A 17,916-nucleotide genomic window follows, 5' to 3' on the forward strand; every position below is an offset into this window, starting at 1 on the left:
TTAAAAGGTCACAGATAAATTTCCTTTGCTTTTTCAATAAATATGTACCAAGATTCTTACAGTTACCAAAATGCCATATGTCAAACAGAATGACTCAACTTATAATTTATGGTATAAAATATATGGTACAGATAGAAGAAAGGAAACATGTGAGAGCTGATATAACAGTCTTCAGTGTTATTTAATTCCAGCAATGCTAAGTAGAAGACCTATATTCCTTATGCAATTATTGGCATCTTCAAAATTCAAACCTAATTTATGTGAATTAATAAAAGATCATATTGTGAAATAAAGTCTCCAAATAAGAAGTTATTTTATCTATTTGAGTTATCTGTTCATTTATTTTGCTTATAGATTAAATAAATCAGTTCAATCACATTAGAAAAAGTAGAACTAAAGTTTCCTGTTTTATAACATTTATAACTCAGAAAATACTGGGCTTATAAATTTTCATATCCAATCAAGGGGCCTCTTTCTTCTTACTGTGTTTATGATTAATTAAATAGAATGTGAAGAAAGACCTCTCCATAGACAGTAGGATTGCTTGCAGACACAGTGTTGTAGTTTCACTTTTGGTTGTGATAAAATATCCAACAACAGCATCTAGATAAAGATAAGGTATATTTGTCCTACAATTCTAAGTTCTACCCCATCATTTCAGGGAGGTAAAGGGAGGAGAAATTTAGGCATCCAATCACATCCTTAGTCAAGAACAAAAGAGAATAAGTGACTCCTTGATTACTTGTTCCTAGGTAGCTTTCTCTTCTCTTTGACTGTTGAGGGCTTCTTCCCTTGGAAATGATACCACAATGGGCTTTGTAGTCCTACCAAAATCAAGACAATTCCTCACAGATAACCCCATGGGGCCATACTGATATGAATACATCCTCCTTAAGGCTCCTCCCCTTGTTGATTCTAGACAATACTAACTGGCAGCAGACTTAGCAAAGTTTTCACAGAAAGATGTCAATAGCTTTCAAAGTTGCTTTCTGTTGTAGCAGATTGTCGTGGTGTAGTAACTTCTTGTTTCATTGAAGCTACATAAGAAACATTAAGGGACATCCAGATGACTCAATGGGTAAAGGAACTTGTCGCCAAGCCTGGTGACATGAGTTCAACACCCTGACCCCATATTTCTCATGGTCAAAGGAGTGAACTGACTTCTACAAGCTGTCTTCTGACCTTGACACATGTGTCATGAGAAAAGCTGCCTTCCTCTTCTCTCACTAAATAATGTAATAAGAATTGAAACAAGTCTCAGGACCTGCTCCTGCTACAGCTTATGCTGTAAAAATTTAAGATCAAAGAAAACCTCCACTTAAAAGATTATCATTTTTCACCAATCACTATTGACAAAGTATGGCATATGTAGAATCTTTAGTGCAAAAACCACATCTGATATTTTTATGTGCATATAAGTGTTTTGCCTCTGTATGTTTTTGCATCACAAGTATGCTTGTCACAGGTATCAGAAGACTGCATTGAATCTTCTAGAATTGGAGTTACAGGTAGTTATGAGCCATTATGTGGGTTCTGGAACCTAAATTCAGGTCCTCTTGTCAAACAGCTCATGGTCTTATCCCCTCAGCCATCTCCCCAACCCTTAGGTATATAATGTTATTTACATCTTTTATGAACTATGCTCATGTAAGTTGAGGACAATGCACTTAAAAAGTAGAATAACTGGCCACAGGAAAGGACTTGAGGATGGGACCTGGAGGAGAGGAGTGAGGTAGCTACAACTAGGATGTAAAACAAATAAATAAAATTATATATATATATATATATATATATATATATATATATATATGTATAATAAGCACACATGTGCGCACACACACACACACACACACACACGCACACAAAGAAAAGGACTTGATGGTGGAAGGAGTCAGACCCAGAGTTTATCATCCATGTTATTCTTTGTCAGTCCTGGCTCACTGCCTTGGGCTAAATAAAGCATCCTACTCCTGTGGAATGACACTGATTAACACTATTGGCAGTGACCACACTTGACTATTTAAAGTAACTATAATTTACCCCAATTACAATTAAGTTTCTAGGTTGTACTAGTCTTAGCTCAGTAACTACATGTGGCAACTGGCGACTTCATTCTACAGGACAATGTGCATATATCTTCCTCACAGAAATTTCTATTGAACAGCCATGCTGAAGAGAATAAAGCAAAGAAAAAGAGAGGCTCCCTGCAATGCAGTCATGCTTGACTGCAGAAATCATATTAATCATGATTTGGAAAAACACATCCCTTATGCTTACACACTACAGCCAAAGGGTAAACATTTGCCAGAAACAAAATATTTACCAAGAGTAGACAGGTATATAGAGATAATTTAGAATTAGCTCATATTTAGCACAGTGCTTTGAATATAGCAGTAGAATAAACCAAATTAATGAATATTTGAACTGACATAACTTTTGAAAGGAATCTTGAACCTTTACCAGTAATGACTAATCAACTAATAAATGCTTGTTAATGACAGTTCACAAGCTATTGTCCTTTATTTATAAGTATCTACAGTTGCACTGAAGTAGTGGTAGAATTAATTGGTAGAGTTCTTATACTCTTACACTTAAATCAGTTCCTGCATTGCTGACAATCTGTGCATTAGTTTGGGTTTTATGGTCCACTTGTCATTAATTACATATTCAAACATTACAGAAACATCATAGCAAGAACTCTTCTTGAACTGCAAGCTTTAAGATTGGATCGTGTTTATTTGCAAACAATTTAATATTTCTTCACTATGATCATGCTTGGAGACACAGTCTTAAATAATTCTAGGAAATGACATAACACAAAGAAACACATCCAGAGATGGTAGAACGAGGTGCACCCTATTAAGTTATAAGCCTCTAGGGTGGATTTTAATAGACATAATCAAATTACAAGACAATATTTGTCAGGTGAGCACCACAGACAGAACGTAAAATACAAACAAAAGAAGCAATAAGATGTTTTGTACCGTATAAACTTCAGCATGAACATATATCATACAAATAGTATGTAAAATGGGGGTGGAGGAGTTTTCTAAGTTCTGGTAGCTCAGAGAGAGGGTTAGGATCTGTCCAGTGTGAGCCACCTCCTGTAATTAAATTTGTTGCCTTTATAACAACAAAGGTGTGCCAGTGATGGTGTTCTCATTTTATTCCTTTAATGATACAGACGAACAATTTCTAAATAGTATTTATTCACTTCTGATGGAGAGTCAGAGGCCCTCACCCCAGCTCTGTCATTCCTCCTTTGGGTCTAGGACAAGATAAGGTGAATGTGTCACTTATTTACAGTTCAGGTCCTTAACACCTGCAAAACGCTCTTATTCTGAGGTGAGAGGGGAGGGCCAAGTGTTCTGAAGTAAACAGATTTCTGCATTTTGAAATCTCGGCGCGTTAGTGAGAAGCAGCCAACTCTTCCATTGCTTCAAGGATCCAGATGATCAAAAGTAGAAATACCCTAAGCAAGCATGCTTGCTCAATAAATGAGTTTTAACAATGGTCTAATAACTTTGTACATTATTTTTCCTGTGTTGCAAGTTATATGTGTTCTCTTAGCAAAAGTGGCATGCAGATATTATTTTACCATAGAAGCAAGAAATAGTACTTGGTTCTTAAAATTTCTAAAGGTGTGTAGTTGTGAAAGACCATCATGATGCTTGAAGACCCCAAAGGTCCTTTGAAGAATACTACAGGTATTTAGTAAAATTAACTCCTAACACTGGGTTCTCTTCAGGAGCCCTGAACATGACCTAAGGTAAGAGGGCTGTGATTTACACTTTATTTATTTTTTTGTGATTCTTATGCCTACATGTAAGTCTGGGTACTGTGTGCATGTAAGGTCCACGAGGCCAGAAAAGGGTGTAAAATCCTGGTGGGGCTGAATTTATAGATTATTTTGATCTGTAATAGGGGTACTGGGAGTCAAACCCTACTTCTCTGAAAGAATAATAGCCTGCTTAAATGTTGAGCCTTTTCTGATGCCCCACACCTGAACAGACCATTTTATTAGGCATCACTACAAAATAATGACCAGAAGAGTTATGAGTCTATTCCCTAAAATGACTGTCTGGCAGCCCCCAACCAAAGGTCCATTTCACTACAGTCATTACATTTCCTAATGCATGGTAGGGGAGAGAAATTCTCATTTCCCTCCTTCAATTATTTAAATTCAGTCAGTCTTCTTTAGGTCTGTACATTTTAGTATGGTTATTATATATTATATGGTTAATATCTGCTTATAAGTTAGTATATGGCATGCAGGACCCTGGGGAGAATGTTTAATTCTCATTCAGAATGGCAAACAGGATAGACACCAGAAGCAGTGGAAGAGAGGGAAAAGGACATGAGCGTACCATAGATGTCTGCTGAAAGGCTCCACCCAACAGGGGATCGAAGCAGATGCAAAGACTCACAGCCAAACTTTGGGCAGAGTACAGGGAGTCTTATGGAAGAAGGGCGAGGGTGGGGATAGAAGGGGAGAGGCGGGGATGGGAGCTCCACAAGGGGACAAACAAAGGGGGTTCTGTGGAGACTAATGCACCAACCAAGGAGAGTATATGGAGAGGACCTAGGGCCCTGCTCCTTTGTAGCCCATATGCAGCTTAGTCTCCATTTGGGTCCCTGAGAAAAGAGAACAGGGACTGTCTCTGACATGAACTGGGTGGCCTCCTCTTTGATCGCTTCCCCCTGGTGGTGGCCTTGCAAGGCCACAGAGGAATAGGATGCAGGCAATCCTGCTGAGACTTGATAAGCTAGGATCAGACAGCAGAAGGGAGGACTCCCCCTTTCGGTGGACCAGGGGAAGGGGTTGGGGGGAATAGGGAGGGAGGGTGGGACCGGGAGGAGATGAGGGAACAGATACAATCGTGATATAAAATTTGCAGCCAGTCCTGAAGATACCTGATAAAACAGGATCAGATGAATGGGGAGGAGGTCCCCCCTATCAGTGGACTTGGAAAGGGGCACGGTGGAGATGAGGGAGGGAGGGAGGGAGGGACTGGGAGGGAATGAGGGATCGGGACACGGCTGGGATACAGAGTTAATAAAATGTAACTGATAAAAAAATAAAAAAAAAGAAACTGAAAAAAGAGAAAGTATAATGAAAAAAAAATAAAAATAAAATAAAATGAATAAATTGCAAAAAAACTAAAAGTTAAAGTTAAAAAATGATAGATAGATAGATAGATAGATAGATAGATAGATAGATAGACAGACATAGATACATAGATAGATACATAGATAAATTCAGTCAGTCACCAGTTGTCTAAACCTTTTGGTGTGGGGGTAGAGAGTGACTAAAATGACAGTTACAACTCTTTGATTCCGTAATTAACTTCCAGTTTTTAAATATATTACTCTTTTCACTACAGATATAAATAGAACACTATGCTTTTCCTTCTTGTCAATGCACACTGTCTGACATGACAAGCAAACAGTATTTCATAAGAGCATTGATTGAAGTATCGCATCTACAAATTATAGACTCTTCACTAGAAACTGCCACTCTTGTGACTGATTCTCTGCCTCACAGGAGGCTCACTACAAATTAGACTTGATCTAATCATTTCCAAGCAGTCTATCCTTAAGCTGAGAGAACTGCTGTGATATTCTTTCTCCAATTATCGGAATATGCTGAGTAGGTGTCCTAAAGGAAATGTGAGGACCACCTTTGTCAAGTATTCTATCCAGTCACAGTTCCTGAAGTGGCCAGGTTAAACCTACTTCGACACCATTAAGTCCTTTCACAGAGCAGCTGAAGGATGCTCTGCAACTCCAGCGCCAGAAAAAGAACTCAGAATGATTATGTCCCTCATCTAGATCATGACAAGTGTCAGGGCCGATGAAGGGGACATGTGACAGGCTTTAAAATGAAGGGCTGGGGCAACTTGCCTGTATCTAAGGAACTGAAGGATAGGAAGCTAGTACTGTAGGGTAAAGACGACAGTGTTTGCGTAGAGAATTAACAAAGAAAAGCCTGTGGCTTCTTCTTGCCAGAAGAGCATTATTGTGGACAAAACAAACAAACAAACAAACAAAAAACAGTTCCAAAGAACTTTCCGAAGAGACCGTAAATATGGAAGTAGCTTTTGCCTGAACAAGTCACACCCAATACTCCCATGATTGAACTGGAGTCCTACTGAATATGAAGGAATAGGCAGAAGAGTTTTGGCAATGTCTTGGTACAAAGGAAATCTAAAACTGAAATAGTAACAGGGCACCCAGGGAACTGTGGTTTCCTGAGTATTTTTTTTAATTTTTCTTTTTCTTTCTTATATCAATAACAGTTTATTCACTTTGTATCCCAGCTGTAGCCCCCTCTCTCAGTCCCTCCCAATCCCACCCCCACTCCCTCATCTCTTGCAATCCCCCTCGCAAGGCCACTGAAAGGGGAGTTCCTCCTCCCCTTCTATCTGACCCTAGTCTATCAGGTCTCATCGGGACTGGCTGCATTGTTTTCCTCCATGGCCTGGCAAGGCTGCTCCCCACTCAGGGGGGGAACTGATCCAATAGCTAGCCACTGAGTTCATGTCGGAGATAGTCCCTGTTCCCCTTACTAGGACACCCACTTGGATACTGAGCTGCCATGTGCTACATCTGTTCAGGAGTTCTAGGTTATCTACATGCATGGTCCATGGTTGGAGTATCAGACTTAGAAAAGACCCCTGTGCCCAGATTTCTTGGTTCTGTTGCTCTCCTTGTGGAGCTCCTATTCCCTCCAGTTCTTTCTGTCTCCCACTTCTTTCATAAGATTCCCTGAACTCTGCTCAAAGTTTGGTTATGAGCCTTAGTGTATGCTTTGATACACTGCTGGGTAGAGTCTTCTGGGTGTTGTAGTCTCTATGTTCTTCATTTGGTGCCTGTAACAACACTGTCACATAACATAATCTTTCAATTTTCATGATAAAGATATCCTCAGGCTATAAGAAATAGATAAGCATTAAACCATTAAGCTGGGGATTCTGTTTCCACATCCTTGCTCTCTGGCATTTCCGGAGTCAAGCACAGGCAGTCTCTCCATTTTGATATTGGCGATTTGTGTGACCACTACTAAATAAGGTAGGAGGTTTCAGGATTCTAAAAACTAGAAAATACTTGAGCAACCTCCCTTGTGTCCTCCTTGTCACTTATCTTCTTGTGTGTGAACTGTAGTACATTTATACTGTATTATACGACTAAAATCCATTTGTAATTATGGACATACCATGCATGTCTTTTGGTGTTTGAGTTACTTCACATAGGATGACCTTTTCTAATTCCATCCATTTTCCTGCAAATTTCAAGATGTCTTTGTTTTAAATAGCTGAATAGTATTCCATGTAAAGGTACCACATTTTTTTTTTGTATCCATTCATTGGTGGAGGGACATCTGGGTTGTTTCCAGTTTCTGACTATTATGAATAAAGCTTCTATGAACATAGTTGTGCAAATGTCCTTGTTGTATGGTGGAGCATCCTTTGGGTCTGTGGCCAGGAGTAATATAGCTTGGTCTTGGAGGATATGGGGTTGACTTTAGCTGAAGTCTCTAGTAGCAGGGGTCATGAAGAGTGAAGACACCAGCTGCTAACTAAACAAGACTCCTATTGGAGGGAGGGGAACATCAGGCCATCCACAAAAACTTCAACCCAAAATTTACGCTGCCTACTAGATACACAGGGATAAAAATAGAGCAGAGATTGAGGGAATGTCCAACCAATGCCTGTCCCAACTGAGACACATCCCATGGAGGAGAGCCATCTGTGACACTATTAATGATCCTCTGCTATACTTGTAGACAGGAGCCTAGCATAGCCGTCCCTCCAAAGGCTTTACCCAGCAGGGGATAGAAACAGATGCTGAGACACAGCCAATCATTGGGCTGAGAACAGAGAGACTTGTTGAAGAGTGAATGGAAGGACAGAGGGAAGGAGACAGGGGCTCCACAAGAAGCCCAACAGAGCCAACACTAACCAGTGCCCAGGGTGGCTTCAAGCGACTAAAGCACCAAACAAGAACCATGCATGGACTGGACCTAGGTCCCCTACACAGATGTAGCCAATGGCTAGTTTGGTCTTCATGTGGGTGTCCTAATAAAGGGAGCAGGGAATGTCTCTGACATGGACTCTGTTGCCTGCTTTTTGATCACTTCCTCTGGAAGGTGCTGACTCCCCAGGGAAGAGGATGCACTGAATCCTGATGCACCCTGATGTTCTGGGGTGGGTTGGTAGAGGGCTTCCATTTTCTTAGGAGTAGGGGTGAAGGAATAAAGGGAAGAGAGAGGGTGGGACCTGGAGGAGAGGAGGGAGGCAGCTACAATCAGAATGTAAAGTGGTTAAATAATACATAATAAATAGAAGATAACTATTTTAATGTACTATTTTTTTTAGTGATCTATATGCATTTGGAACCTGGGGCAGTTAAATGGTAATATTCACAAGACATGACTTAACTTTAATATCACTTAGATGTAAAGTATCCCCCACAAAGCAGGTTCTTTGTTCTATTGTTCTACTAATAGAACACAGCAAACTTAATCTGTCCTTTATATTATTGTTGAACATTTCCAAAAATGCCTTCACATAAATTACTTTGTATAACAAATACTTTGTTTGTTTACATCTCAAATAATGATCTCATTAAGATAATCCAGTAGAAACTGGGCCTAATGATCATATTATTCATTAAATATTGACTGCAGGAAAATAATTGAGGATCTTAATCTAAAACATAAACTGCACTTATTTATTATCTGCAATTTCACCTACTCAAAAAAGAGATTCTCATAATTTATAAAATGAACATTAATTAAAATATTTAAAAGTAAAGTTTAGTACAACATACATACCTATACATGTATTGCATTTGTACATAGCTTATTGAACATAGCAATATAAAACAGAATTTCATAAAGAGAATGCGGGAAAACTCAGGTATTTTTAAGAATTATTTCATATACACTGTAATGTATATGTGAAATTATACTATCCATTATAATAATATGAAGTGGATTTACAATTATAAATTTCTAGTGATTACTTTGTATCATAGATTCACTCTCTCTTTAGACTTAAGTCAAACCACTCAGTAGTTGTGTAGGAGATTAAATTTTATGATAGAACATCAATATCAAATTTTGACATGAATTTTCAGTAGAAAGCTTTGGTTAAGAAGGAGCTGGTGCGACATCAGCTTTAGGAGTGACTAATAAGAAGCATGTCCAGATGGCCTTAATACAAATGTTCTGCCCTCCTTGGTTCAATCCTATGTTCCCCAGACATAGAAGTGGCATTCCCGAAGACTTGCGGTGAGGTCAACTTTTCCTGTTGATGTCCTCTGGTCAAAGTGTACCTTTCCCCAGGCAGAAGAGGATTGTCTGTGTTAACAAAGTACACTGATGATGCAGGGATATGCCTGGCTTATTTTTTTTCCTCTTCTCCACTATAGTTCATCCAATAATAATTAAGCACAGAGCTGTGACTGGCAGCAATTAAACACGTTTTCTTTTTCTTCTATTTAATCACGGGGGGGGTGCAGTTTAGTGCATTTCATGCTTTTGATAAAATTAAATTGACCATAGCCAAGTACATGTAATAAAGTCTTCAACCCATAGACTGGGTTTTGTGTCCTGAGGCTGTTGTAAAATACCATTATGAAAACAACTTGGGGGAAAGAGGTTCCTTTGACCTGAAAACTTACGGTTATAATCCATCACAGTAGTGGATTCACAGTATCAGGAGTTTGAGAGAGCTGGATGCACTATATCCAAAGTCAAGTGCAGATAACACTGAACTAATATCTCTGTGTGTTGGTGTTAGTGATTGGCATGCTGTCTCAAGTTGTCTTCAGTACAGGGCTCATCCCATGAAATGGTGTTGCTTGTATTCAGGGTGGGTCTTCCCATCGAATTAAACACAACTAAGAAAACCAGAAACAGGACTGGAGCCTACCACAGAGGGCCTCCGAAAGACTCTACCTAGCAATGTATCAAAGCAGATGCTGAGACTCATAGCTAAACCTTGGGCAGAGTGCAGGGAATCATATGAAAGAAGGAGGAGTTAGTAAGACCTGGAGAGGACAGAAGCATCACAAGGACCAAATATATCTGGGCACAGGGGTCTTTTCTGAGACTGATTCTCCAGTCAAGGACCATGTATGGATATAACCTAGAACCCCAGCTCAGACATAGCCCATGGCAGCTCAGTAATACAAGTGGGTTCCATAGTAATGGGAACAGGGACTGTCTCTGACCCGAACTCAGTGGCTGGTTCTTTGATCACCTCCCCCTGAGGTGGGGAGCAGCCTTACCAGGCCACAGAGGAAGACAATGCAGCCAGTCCTGATGAGATCTGAGAAGCTAGGGTCAAATGGAAGGGGAGGAGGCCTTCCCTGATCAGTGGACTTGGAGAGGGGCACGGGAGGAGATGAAAAAGGAAGGGTGGGATTGAGAAGTAGGAAGGGAACGGCCTATAGCTGGGATACAAAGTGAATAAACTGTAATTAATATAAAAATTATAATTAAAATTTCAAAAAAAAGAAGCCAATTTCACAGGTCATTCCTCGGGAGGTCCCCTTTTATTTTTGAAACAGTGTCTCTCATAGGGTTGGAACTATCCAGTTTAGCTAGCCTGTCTAGCCAGTGAAGACCTGGGATCCACTTGTCCTCTACTTCCACAGCATTTAGATAATACACATGTCACCACTCCCTGAATTTTACATGGATCCTGGAGAGGAATATCAGGTCTTCATAGAGCAAATAGTTTACAGACTAAGTCATCTTCACTGCGATAAGACTGAAGTCTTTATGCTCAAATTTGTTGTTATGCCATGCAACTACTTATTACCTTCCAAACCACTATCTGTTATTTTGTTGTTGTTACAAATGCTATAAAAGAAGCTTATGGTTAAGAAAATTTAGGATAAATGAATACAATCTTTGCAATGTTCACTATGTAATAAGTTGTTGCTAGACAAAATGAAAGAGAATATTTATCATAGCATATTCCTCATCTCTAAAACTGTAACTTTTTTCTTTTTTTAATTCTTTATTAATTACACTTTATTCATTTTGTATCCCCCCTGTGATTCCCTCCCTCCTCCTGTCCCAATCCCTCCCTTCCTCCAACTTCTGCATGCATGTCCCTTCCCAAGTCCACTGATAGGAGAGGTCTTCTTTTCCTTCCTTTTGATCCTAGTCAATTAGGTCTCATCAGGAGCGGCTGCATTGTCTTTTTCTGTGGCCTGGTAATGCTGCTTCCCCTCAGGGGGAGGTAATTAAAGAGCAAGCCAATCAGTTCATGTCAGAGGCAGTCCCTGTTCCTATTACTATGGAAACACTTGGATACTGAACTGCCATGGGCTACATCTGTGCAGGGGTCTTACTTTATCTCCATGCATAGTCCTTGGTTGGAATATCAGCCTCAGGAAAGACCACTGTGCTCAGATTTTTTGGTTCTGTTGCTCTCCTGTGGAGTTCCTGTCCTCTTCCAGATCTTACTGTTTCCCACTTCTTTCCTAAGATTCCCTGCACTCTGCCCAAAGGTTGCCCATATTATGGTCTCTTTTATGTGGCTTCTAACTTGTTATATATTTTAGAATAAATTTGAACTTCTGATATTCTTCCTTAGCTAATGTCCTGGGTGAGGCATTATGGGAATATGTCAACATGCCTAGCTTTATAAAAATCTGGGGACCAACGCCAGGGTTTTACCCACATAAGGAAGGCATTCTACCAATGGGGCTACATCCCCTGCCCTCTCGGACATTTTATTCACATTTCTCTCCAGCCTCCCACTGTGCTTTTTGTACTCTGAACCCAACCTAGAATATAATTGCTGGTTGTGCAATGAAAAGAATAATCGTTTCTGTTGCATTTCTTCTTTTCTTTTCATAATATGATAGATGAATGAAAATTACTCTTGCCAACGAAGTGTAAAAAGGTTAAGTAGACATTGTGCTGTTGCATTTTGGTAAGCTCACTCAAATTCATCTGGACAGGGAATTCAGAGCTTCAGCAGTCAGAATCGTGCGAAGGTCTTTAAACACATGTTGCTAGCCCACCTCCAGAGGTGCCATTCAGAGCATCTCAGATGCAGTCGACGACGAGTTTCAGTTAAAAAGACCAACGCGCTATTGTTAAGAAGTCAAATACCTCATGAAATGCTAGCACATTTGGGTTTTTAAATATCCATTCTTATTTTTATTAGACCATAATTAGGGAAGAGCTCAGATCCATGTGTGTAATATAAGTTTAAACCAACTTCTTTGGTAGAACAATATAACAACAACATAAAAGAAACATTTTTCTAAGCATAAAACCAACCAGAATTGGAACGCTTGCTGCTTATTTTTCGGTATCACCTAGAATATTTAGCTTTTCCAAAAAGCTTTTCCCATAACCCTTCTTTATATACATAATTAGATGTCTTCAGTTCTTCCTCACACATTATCACACACAAATGTCAGAAAATTAGTCATCACACCAAACATGTGACCATTCTAGACACACATAAAAAATATTTCAACATCATTGTTAACCTCCTAACATATCAAATATCTGAAAAGTGACTACAATATCTAGTATTTTCACCCTACATTTTATTACACAGTCCCTTGAATCACACGCTAAAAAGAAAGCAATAACTTTTAAATAGCCCAGATATTTTTTATAATAATTTTAATTTTTTATATTAATCCACAGGTTATTTCCTTTGTATCCCAGGCATAGCCACATACCTCATTCCCTCCTGATCCCACCATCCCTCCCTCATCTCTTCCCTGCTCCTTTCCAAGTCCACTAATACAGGAGGACCTCCTCCCCTTCCATCTGACCCTAGCTTATCAGGTATCTTCAGGACTGGCTGCAATGTCCTCTTCTGCGGCCTAGCAAGGCTGCTCCTCCCTCAGTGTATGTGTGTGTGGGGGATCGAAGAGCCTGTCATTGCATTCGTGTCAGAAATAGCTTCTGCTCCCCTTACTAGGGAACCCACTTGGATCCTGAGCTACCATGTAGTCCAGATATTATTTTAAGGAATCAGCCCTTAACCTTAATAAATTATCCATTTCTACACATGTCAAGTAATATCATCACGGTATTCAAGTAAGAACACACTTTTGAACAACAGTGTTATAATTCCGTGTAACAAAAAAATAACCAATTGTCATAATCATAATTAATACTGCAGTGAATCTAGCAGCTAAAACATATTTAAATGTGACATACTTCTATTTTAAAACCTTTGCTTATTATTTTAGAAGTACCGATGTCAAATGTGGATATGAATATGAATACAAATTTAAAGATTGTTTTCTTATGGAGAAAAATAAATTAGCTCACTGTGTATAATAACAATAATAAAATTCTAAGAATGTAAACATTCTGAAAAGAAATTTATCCCTTTATTCCTTAACATAATCATAAGAAATTCATGAAAAACACACAGTGCTTCCTATGTAAGTCTGCAAGTTTTAATTGTATTATCTTATTTTTAGACCTCTAATATCAGTCATTCAGCCATTTTCCCCTATTTTATTTTCAAAATTCCTTCTCCTGTTATTGCTCATATGCAAGTATCAATGTAGCAAAAACATCAACAACAAACAAAGGTCATTCTTTGGTAGGGAAATATTCTGAAAAAAAAACTGAAGAAATAATATTGGTATAGGAATGAATACATCTTCAGTAATAAGCATTTACTGTAATTTCATTGTCTGTGCAAAAACCACCCCATAAACACCTGGCATTACCAAATTCCTACCTGTGCTCCCAATTTCTATATTTATGTCACATATCTAGATGATTATAAAGTTAAAATTTCAATTTCTAAGCTTATATTCCACATATACTGTGAATACTAAAAAACCACTTTGGTAAGTTAACAATTCCAATCACATTCATGGCAAAGCCCCTTAAAATATTTAATTCTTCAAAGTGCATAAACTTCACTGTGTAGAACAAAATAAACATAAATCACTCTGTGTTTGGTGTAATGCACACATATGTTAGTAATTTCAAGTAAATTCATAATGTAAGCTACTGAATGCCAATGTTAGGTTTGAATAATTTTATTGGGACAATTTAACTATAGCTACAGATTCGGTAAAATTCACTATTATGTCAAAAAAATTCTACTAGAATCTGTATAACTACAATAAACAAACTGAAAAGAAGTCTCTGTAAAGTTTTCTTTTCAAGATAAGTCTAGTTCGTTAGCATCATGTCTGCAACAATGAGAAAATAGCAAGGACCGCACCAAAACAGGCTGAGAATGGCGACGGTGTTCAGTGAGCTACTCGATGGAAGAAATTGAAACAGAATAAATTAGGCTGTTCCCCGACAGTCAGGTGATCCTGTAAAATCTAAGGATTAGTCGAACTAGATGTAATAGCCTGAGCATGGCTCAGCTCTGACAGCCTGGCTATCCCAGATGGTTTGAAGATCTGGTCCGCCATTCACCTGCGACCACCAAACAGCATTCTGAAGCCTGCTTCCTATCTCTGTTTGCAGTGGCCGAGCACTCGGTTAAGAGTGTGCTTCTGTTCAGCTGAGATACAGCATTCTGCTATCTTTCACAAGGCACTGGAAACGTCTGTAAATAAAAGCTGAAGGCCTCCGGTCTCAGGAAACGAGTATGCGCATAGGCGCTGCGGACCCTTCCACGCATGCACATTGTACGGGCGTCACATCACGTTACGCACTAGTTTTCAAATTTTTCTTACCGGTCAGGTTCTTCAATCCAAGTTCTTGAAGTCCAAAGTTGCCATCCTTCCTGTAGTTTAGGAATATCGCTAAGGCATAGCGATCTTCATACAGTTTTGTCCCACGAATAATGCGTAAATTCTCCAGAGGCAGGTAACGAAACTGGTTCAGTGCCACCAGCACGTAGCCTGTGACTTCCCGGATAGACTGAAAAAGCACAAACAATTTTCTATGTTAGATAAAATGAAATTAACTTGACAGGTTGTAATATAGCCATGCAAATAAAAATGTTATTTAACTCTAATTTTCAGCTCTTAATTTAATATTCTAATTTCCACACGAAATTCATATTCATATTGGATTAATAATAGAGGATCACAAAGGGTTAGAATTTCATTTAAATATCTTGTATTTCTTTTCAAAATCGTGAATGTGGTTATAATAAAATAATGGATTTTTTTTTAATAAGACATTACTCACACCTGATACGTGAATACTGTTAAAGGAATAAAGGTCTCATTCATTGATAAACTACAAGGATGTGACATAGAACCATAAATCGAGCTACAGGTGAGAATTAAATTGGCAGGGTCACTATAGTAAGAACATTCTGCATTAGTTGCAGATTCAGTGACAGATTTTTATGGGTATTTAGTACTACGTTTATCAAAATGGAACTGTGGTTATTCCTGGTCTTGCTGGGATCAAGTTGTCTTGGAGTAAAAACATAGAACAAAGAACAAAGAAGAGTGGGCTGCTGTAGTCGCGCCCACGTTTACCGTAGTAAGCTATGTCTTGAAATCATACCTGCCACAGAGAGTCAAGTCCTAGAACTCATTAATCCACCAATCACTCGCCCAATGTATTAGCAGGGAGACTACAGAAGTGAACTCAGGGTAGAAACGAGGGCTGTGATCAAGAAGGAGGGCTGCTAATTACATAGTGCTTACTAGAGTTCTTTCTAGCTATTAATTGACGAAGATGTGCCATTTGTTACAACATTTGAACCACCTATTAGTAGACACTTGAAAATACATTATTAATACTAAGGACTTTCTCTTACCTAGAGAATACAATAAATGACAAGAAACAGATTATTATATTATAAATTTCTTTAATAAAGACTTTTAAAAATATTTTCTTTTCAGAGAGCATAAAAATTAAAAAAAAAATCTTTTAAAAATTATAAGAGATAATGCTCTAAATCTAAAAGTAATGCATGGCACCTTGAGTTTATGCTCCTACTTTTCTACTATTTACAACACCCTTTTCCTCATATATTTTCTTTTTAAATTTTTATTTTTTATATTAATTATATTTTATTCAATTTGTGTCCCAGCTGTATCCCCCTCCCTCATGCCCTGCCAATACCACCCTTCCTCCCTCATCTCCTCCCATACCCCTCTCCAAGTCCACTGATAGGGGAGGTTCTCCTCCCCTTCCATCTGACCCTAGCCTATCAAGTCTCATCAGGAGTGGCTGCATTGTCTTCCTCTGTATCATGGTAAGGCTGCTCCCCACCTCAGAGGGAGATGATCAAAGAACTAGTCACTGAGTTCAAGTCAGAGATAGTTCCTGTTCCCATTACTAGGGAACCCACTTGGATACTGAGCTGCCATGGGCTTCATCTGGGCAGAGGTTCTAGGTTATCCACATGAATGGTCCTTGGTTAGAGTATCAGTCTGAGAAAAGAGCCCTGTGCCCAGATTTCTTGGTTCTGTTGCTCTCCTTGTAGAGCTCCTATTCCCTCCAGGTCTTTCTACCTCCTTTTTGTTTCATAAGATTCCCCACACTCTGGCCAAAGTTTAGCTATGAGCCTCAGAATCTGCTTTGATACTCTGTTGGGTAGTGTCTTTCAGTGGCCCTCTGTGGTAGGCTCCTGTCCTGTTCCCTTTTTTCCCTTCTTCTGATGTCAGTCCCATTTGCCTTTCTGAGTGAGGATTGATCATCTTACCCAGGGTCCTCCTTCTGCTTAGCTTCTTTAGGTGTACAGATTTTAATATGTTTATCCTATATTATGTGTCTTATATCTACTTATAAGTGATTATATACAATGTGTGTCTTTCATATATTTTGAAACCATTTCTGTGGACATATGTTAATAGAAAAAATCCTAATAACAAGATGATTTCCTAATGCTTAAAAGGACTTAGTAACATAGTTTAAGCTAATATTGGTCTACAAGGATAATAAAGATAGATAAGAAAAAGTGTAAATTAAGTGTTGAACTATCTTATAGGGACATATGATCATGTCCATTCTTTGTTGTTTCAATTTTTTAGCCATTACAAAGAACCAAAGAATAACGCTTTCATCTTTCCAGAACTTTGTTATAAAAATAAATACAATTTATACATATAATACAATCTTGTTATATATCTATATAGATACAAAGAGATATATATGGGCTTTATACAAGTATTAAATATATTGTAGCCAATATAAGTAGCTATAATAGGAAAGTATAATGACAAGAGATAGAGGGTGGCCTGACCAGAAAATTTGCCTAAAATCTGGCCTCTGTCCTTATTAGTTATGTAAACTTGATGAAGCTGTTAAGTCACCAAAGTCTTCAGCATTTTCATCTTTAGAAAAGTCATAACAATATGACTGTTACAAAGCTGTTGCAAGCATTGTAAGATAGACAAGAAAGTTTATAGCCAATTGAATTTAATAGATGTGAGCTATTACAAATATTATTACAGAAAGTAGCCAGGCAGACAAATTGTCTCAGGACAATTAGCTGAAGAAAAAAAAATGTTCATAATATTACAGCATAAGATTGTTTTTTAATCTTTCTTTTACATAATCTTCAGGACACTTATATCTTTTCTTTAAAATTTACAACTCAATTCTAAAATTCAGAAATGCCTCCTACTTTTATTTTTATATGTAATTTCAGCTCTTAATACTGACCACTGGTGTTCACTAGACAGTCAGCAATGTCTGTTTAACAGAGCAGAATTGAAATCTAGAAAGAAATGCTTTTAAGTCCTTGTAGCTATTACTTTGCAAAGAGCATGTTTTTTTGAGGTTGCTGCTCAAAGTAAACATTGAAAATTGATTTCATGTTTTGTGCCCATGGAGCATTGTACAAGTAAAAATCACTAGAAAGTCTATGAAGGAGAAAACCTTCACCATGGCTTTATCTGAAGAGATTCAGGGCCAGATAAGGGTACAGCAAGCTACAGATGCTGCATCCTCTCTATGAGCTTAGCATCTGTTCAGTA

At 38.4% G+C, this 17,916-nt stretch overlaps 1 protein-coding gene across 5 annotated transcripts in view; it reads right to left on the reverse strand.

The window, feature by feature from the left end:
• Positions 1-17,916, reverse strand: part of Erbb4 (erb-b2 receptor tyrosine kinase 4) — a 1,096,075-nt gene that overhangs the window by 527,347 nt on the left and 550,812 nt on the right. For all 5 annotated transcript variants that reach the window (XM_060368567.1, XM_060368566.1, XM_060368564.1 and 2 more), the window contains exon 3: positions 14,707-14,893. In XM_060368567.1, coding sequence (XP_060224550.1) covers positions 14,707-14,893 — 187 coding nt within the window. The remainder of the gene's footprint in view (positions 1-14,706; positions 14,894-17,916) is intronic.

The sequence above is a fragment of the Meriones unguiculatus genome, chromosome 15, assembly GCF_030254825.1.
Source record: "Meriones unguiculatus strain TT.TT164.6M chromosome 15, Bangor_MerUng_6.1, whole genome shotgun sequence".
Lineage (NCBI taxonomy): Eukaryota > Metazoa > Chordata > Mammalia > Rodentia > Muridae > Meriones > Meriones unguiculatus.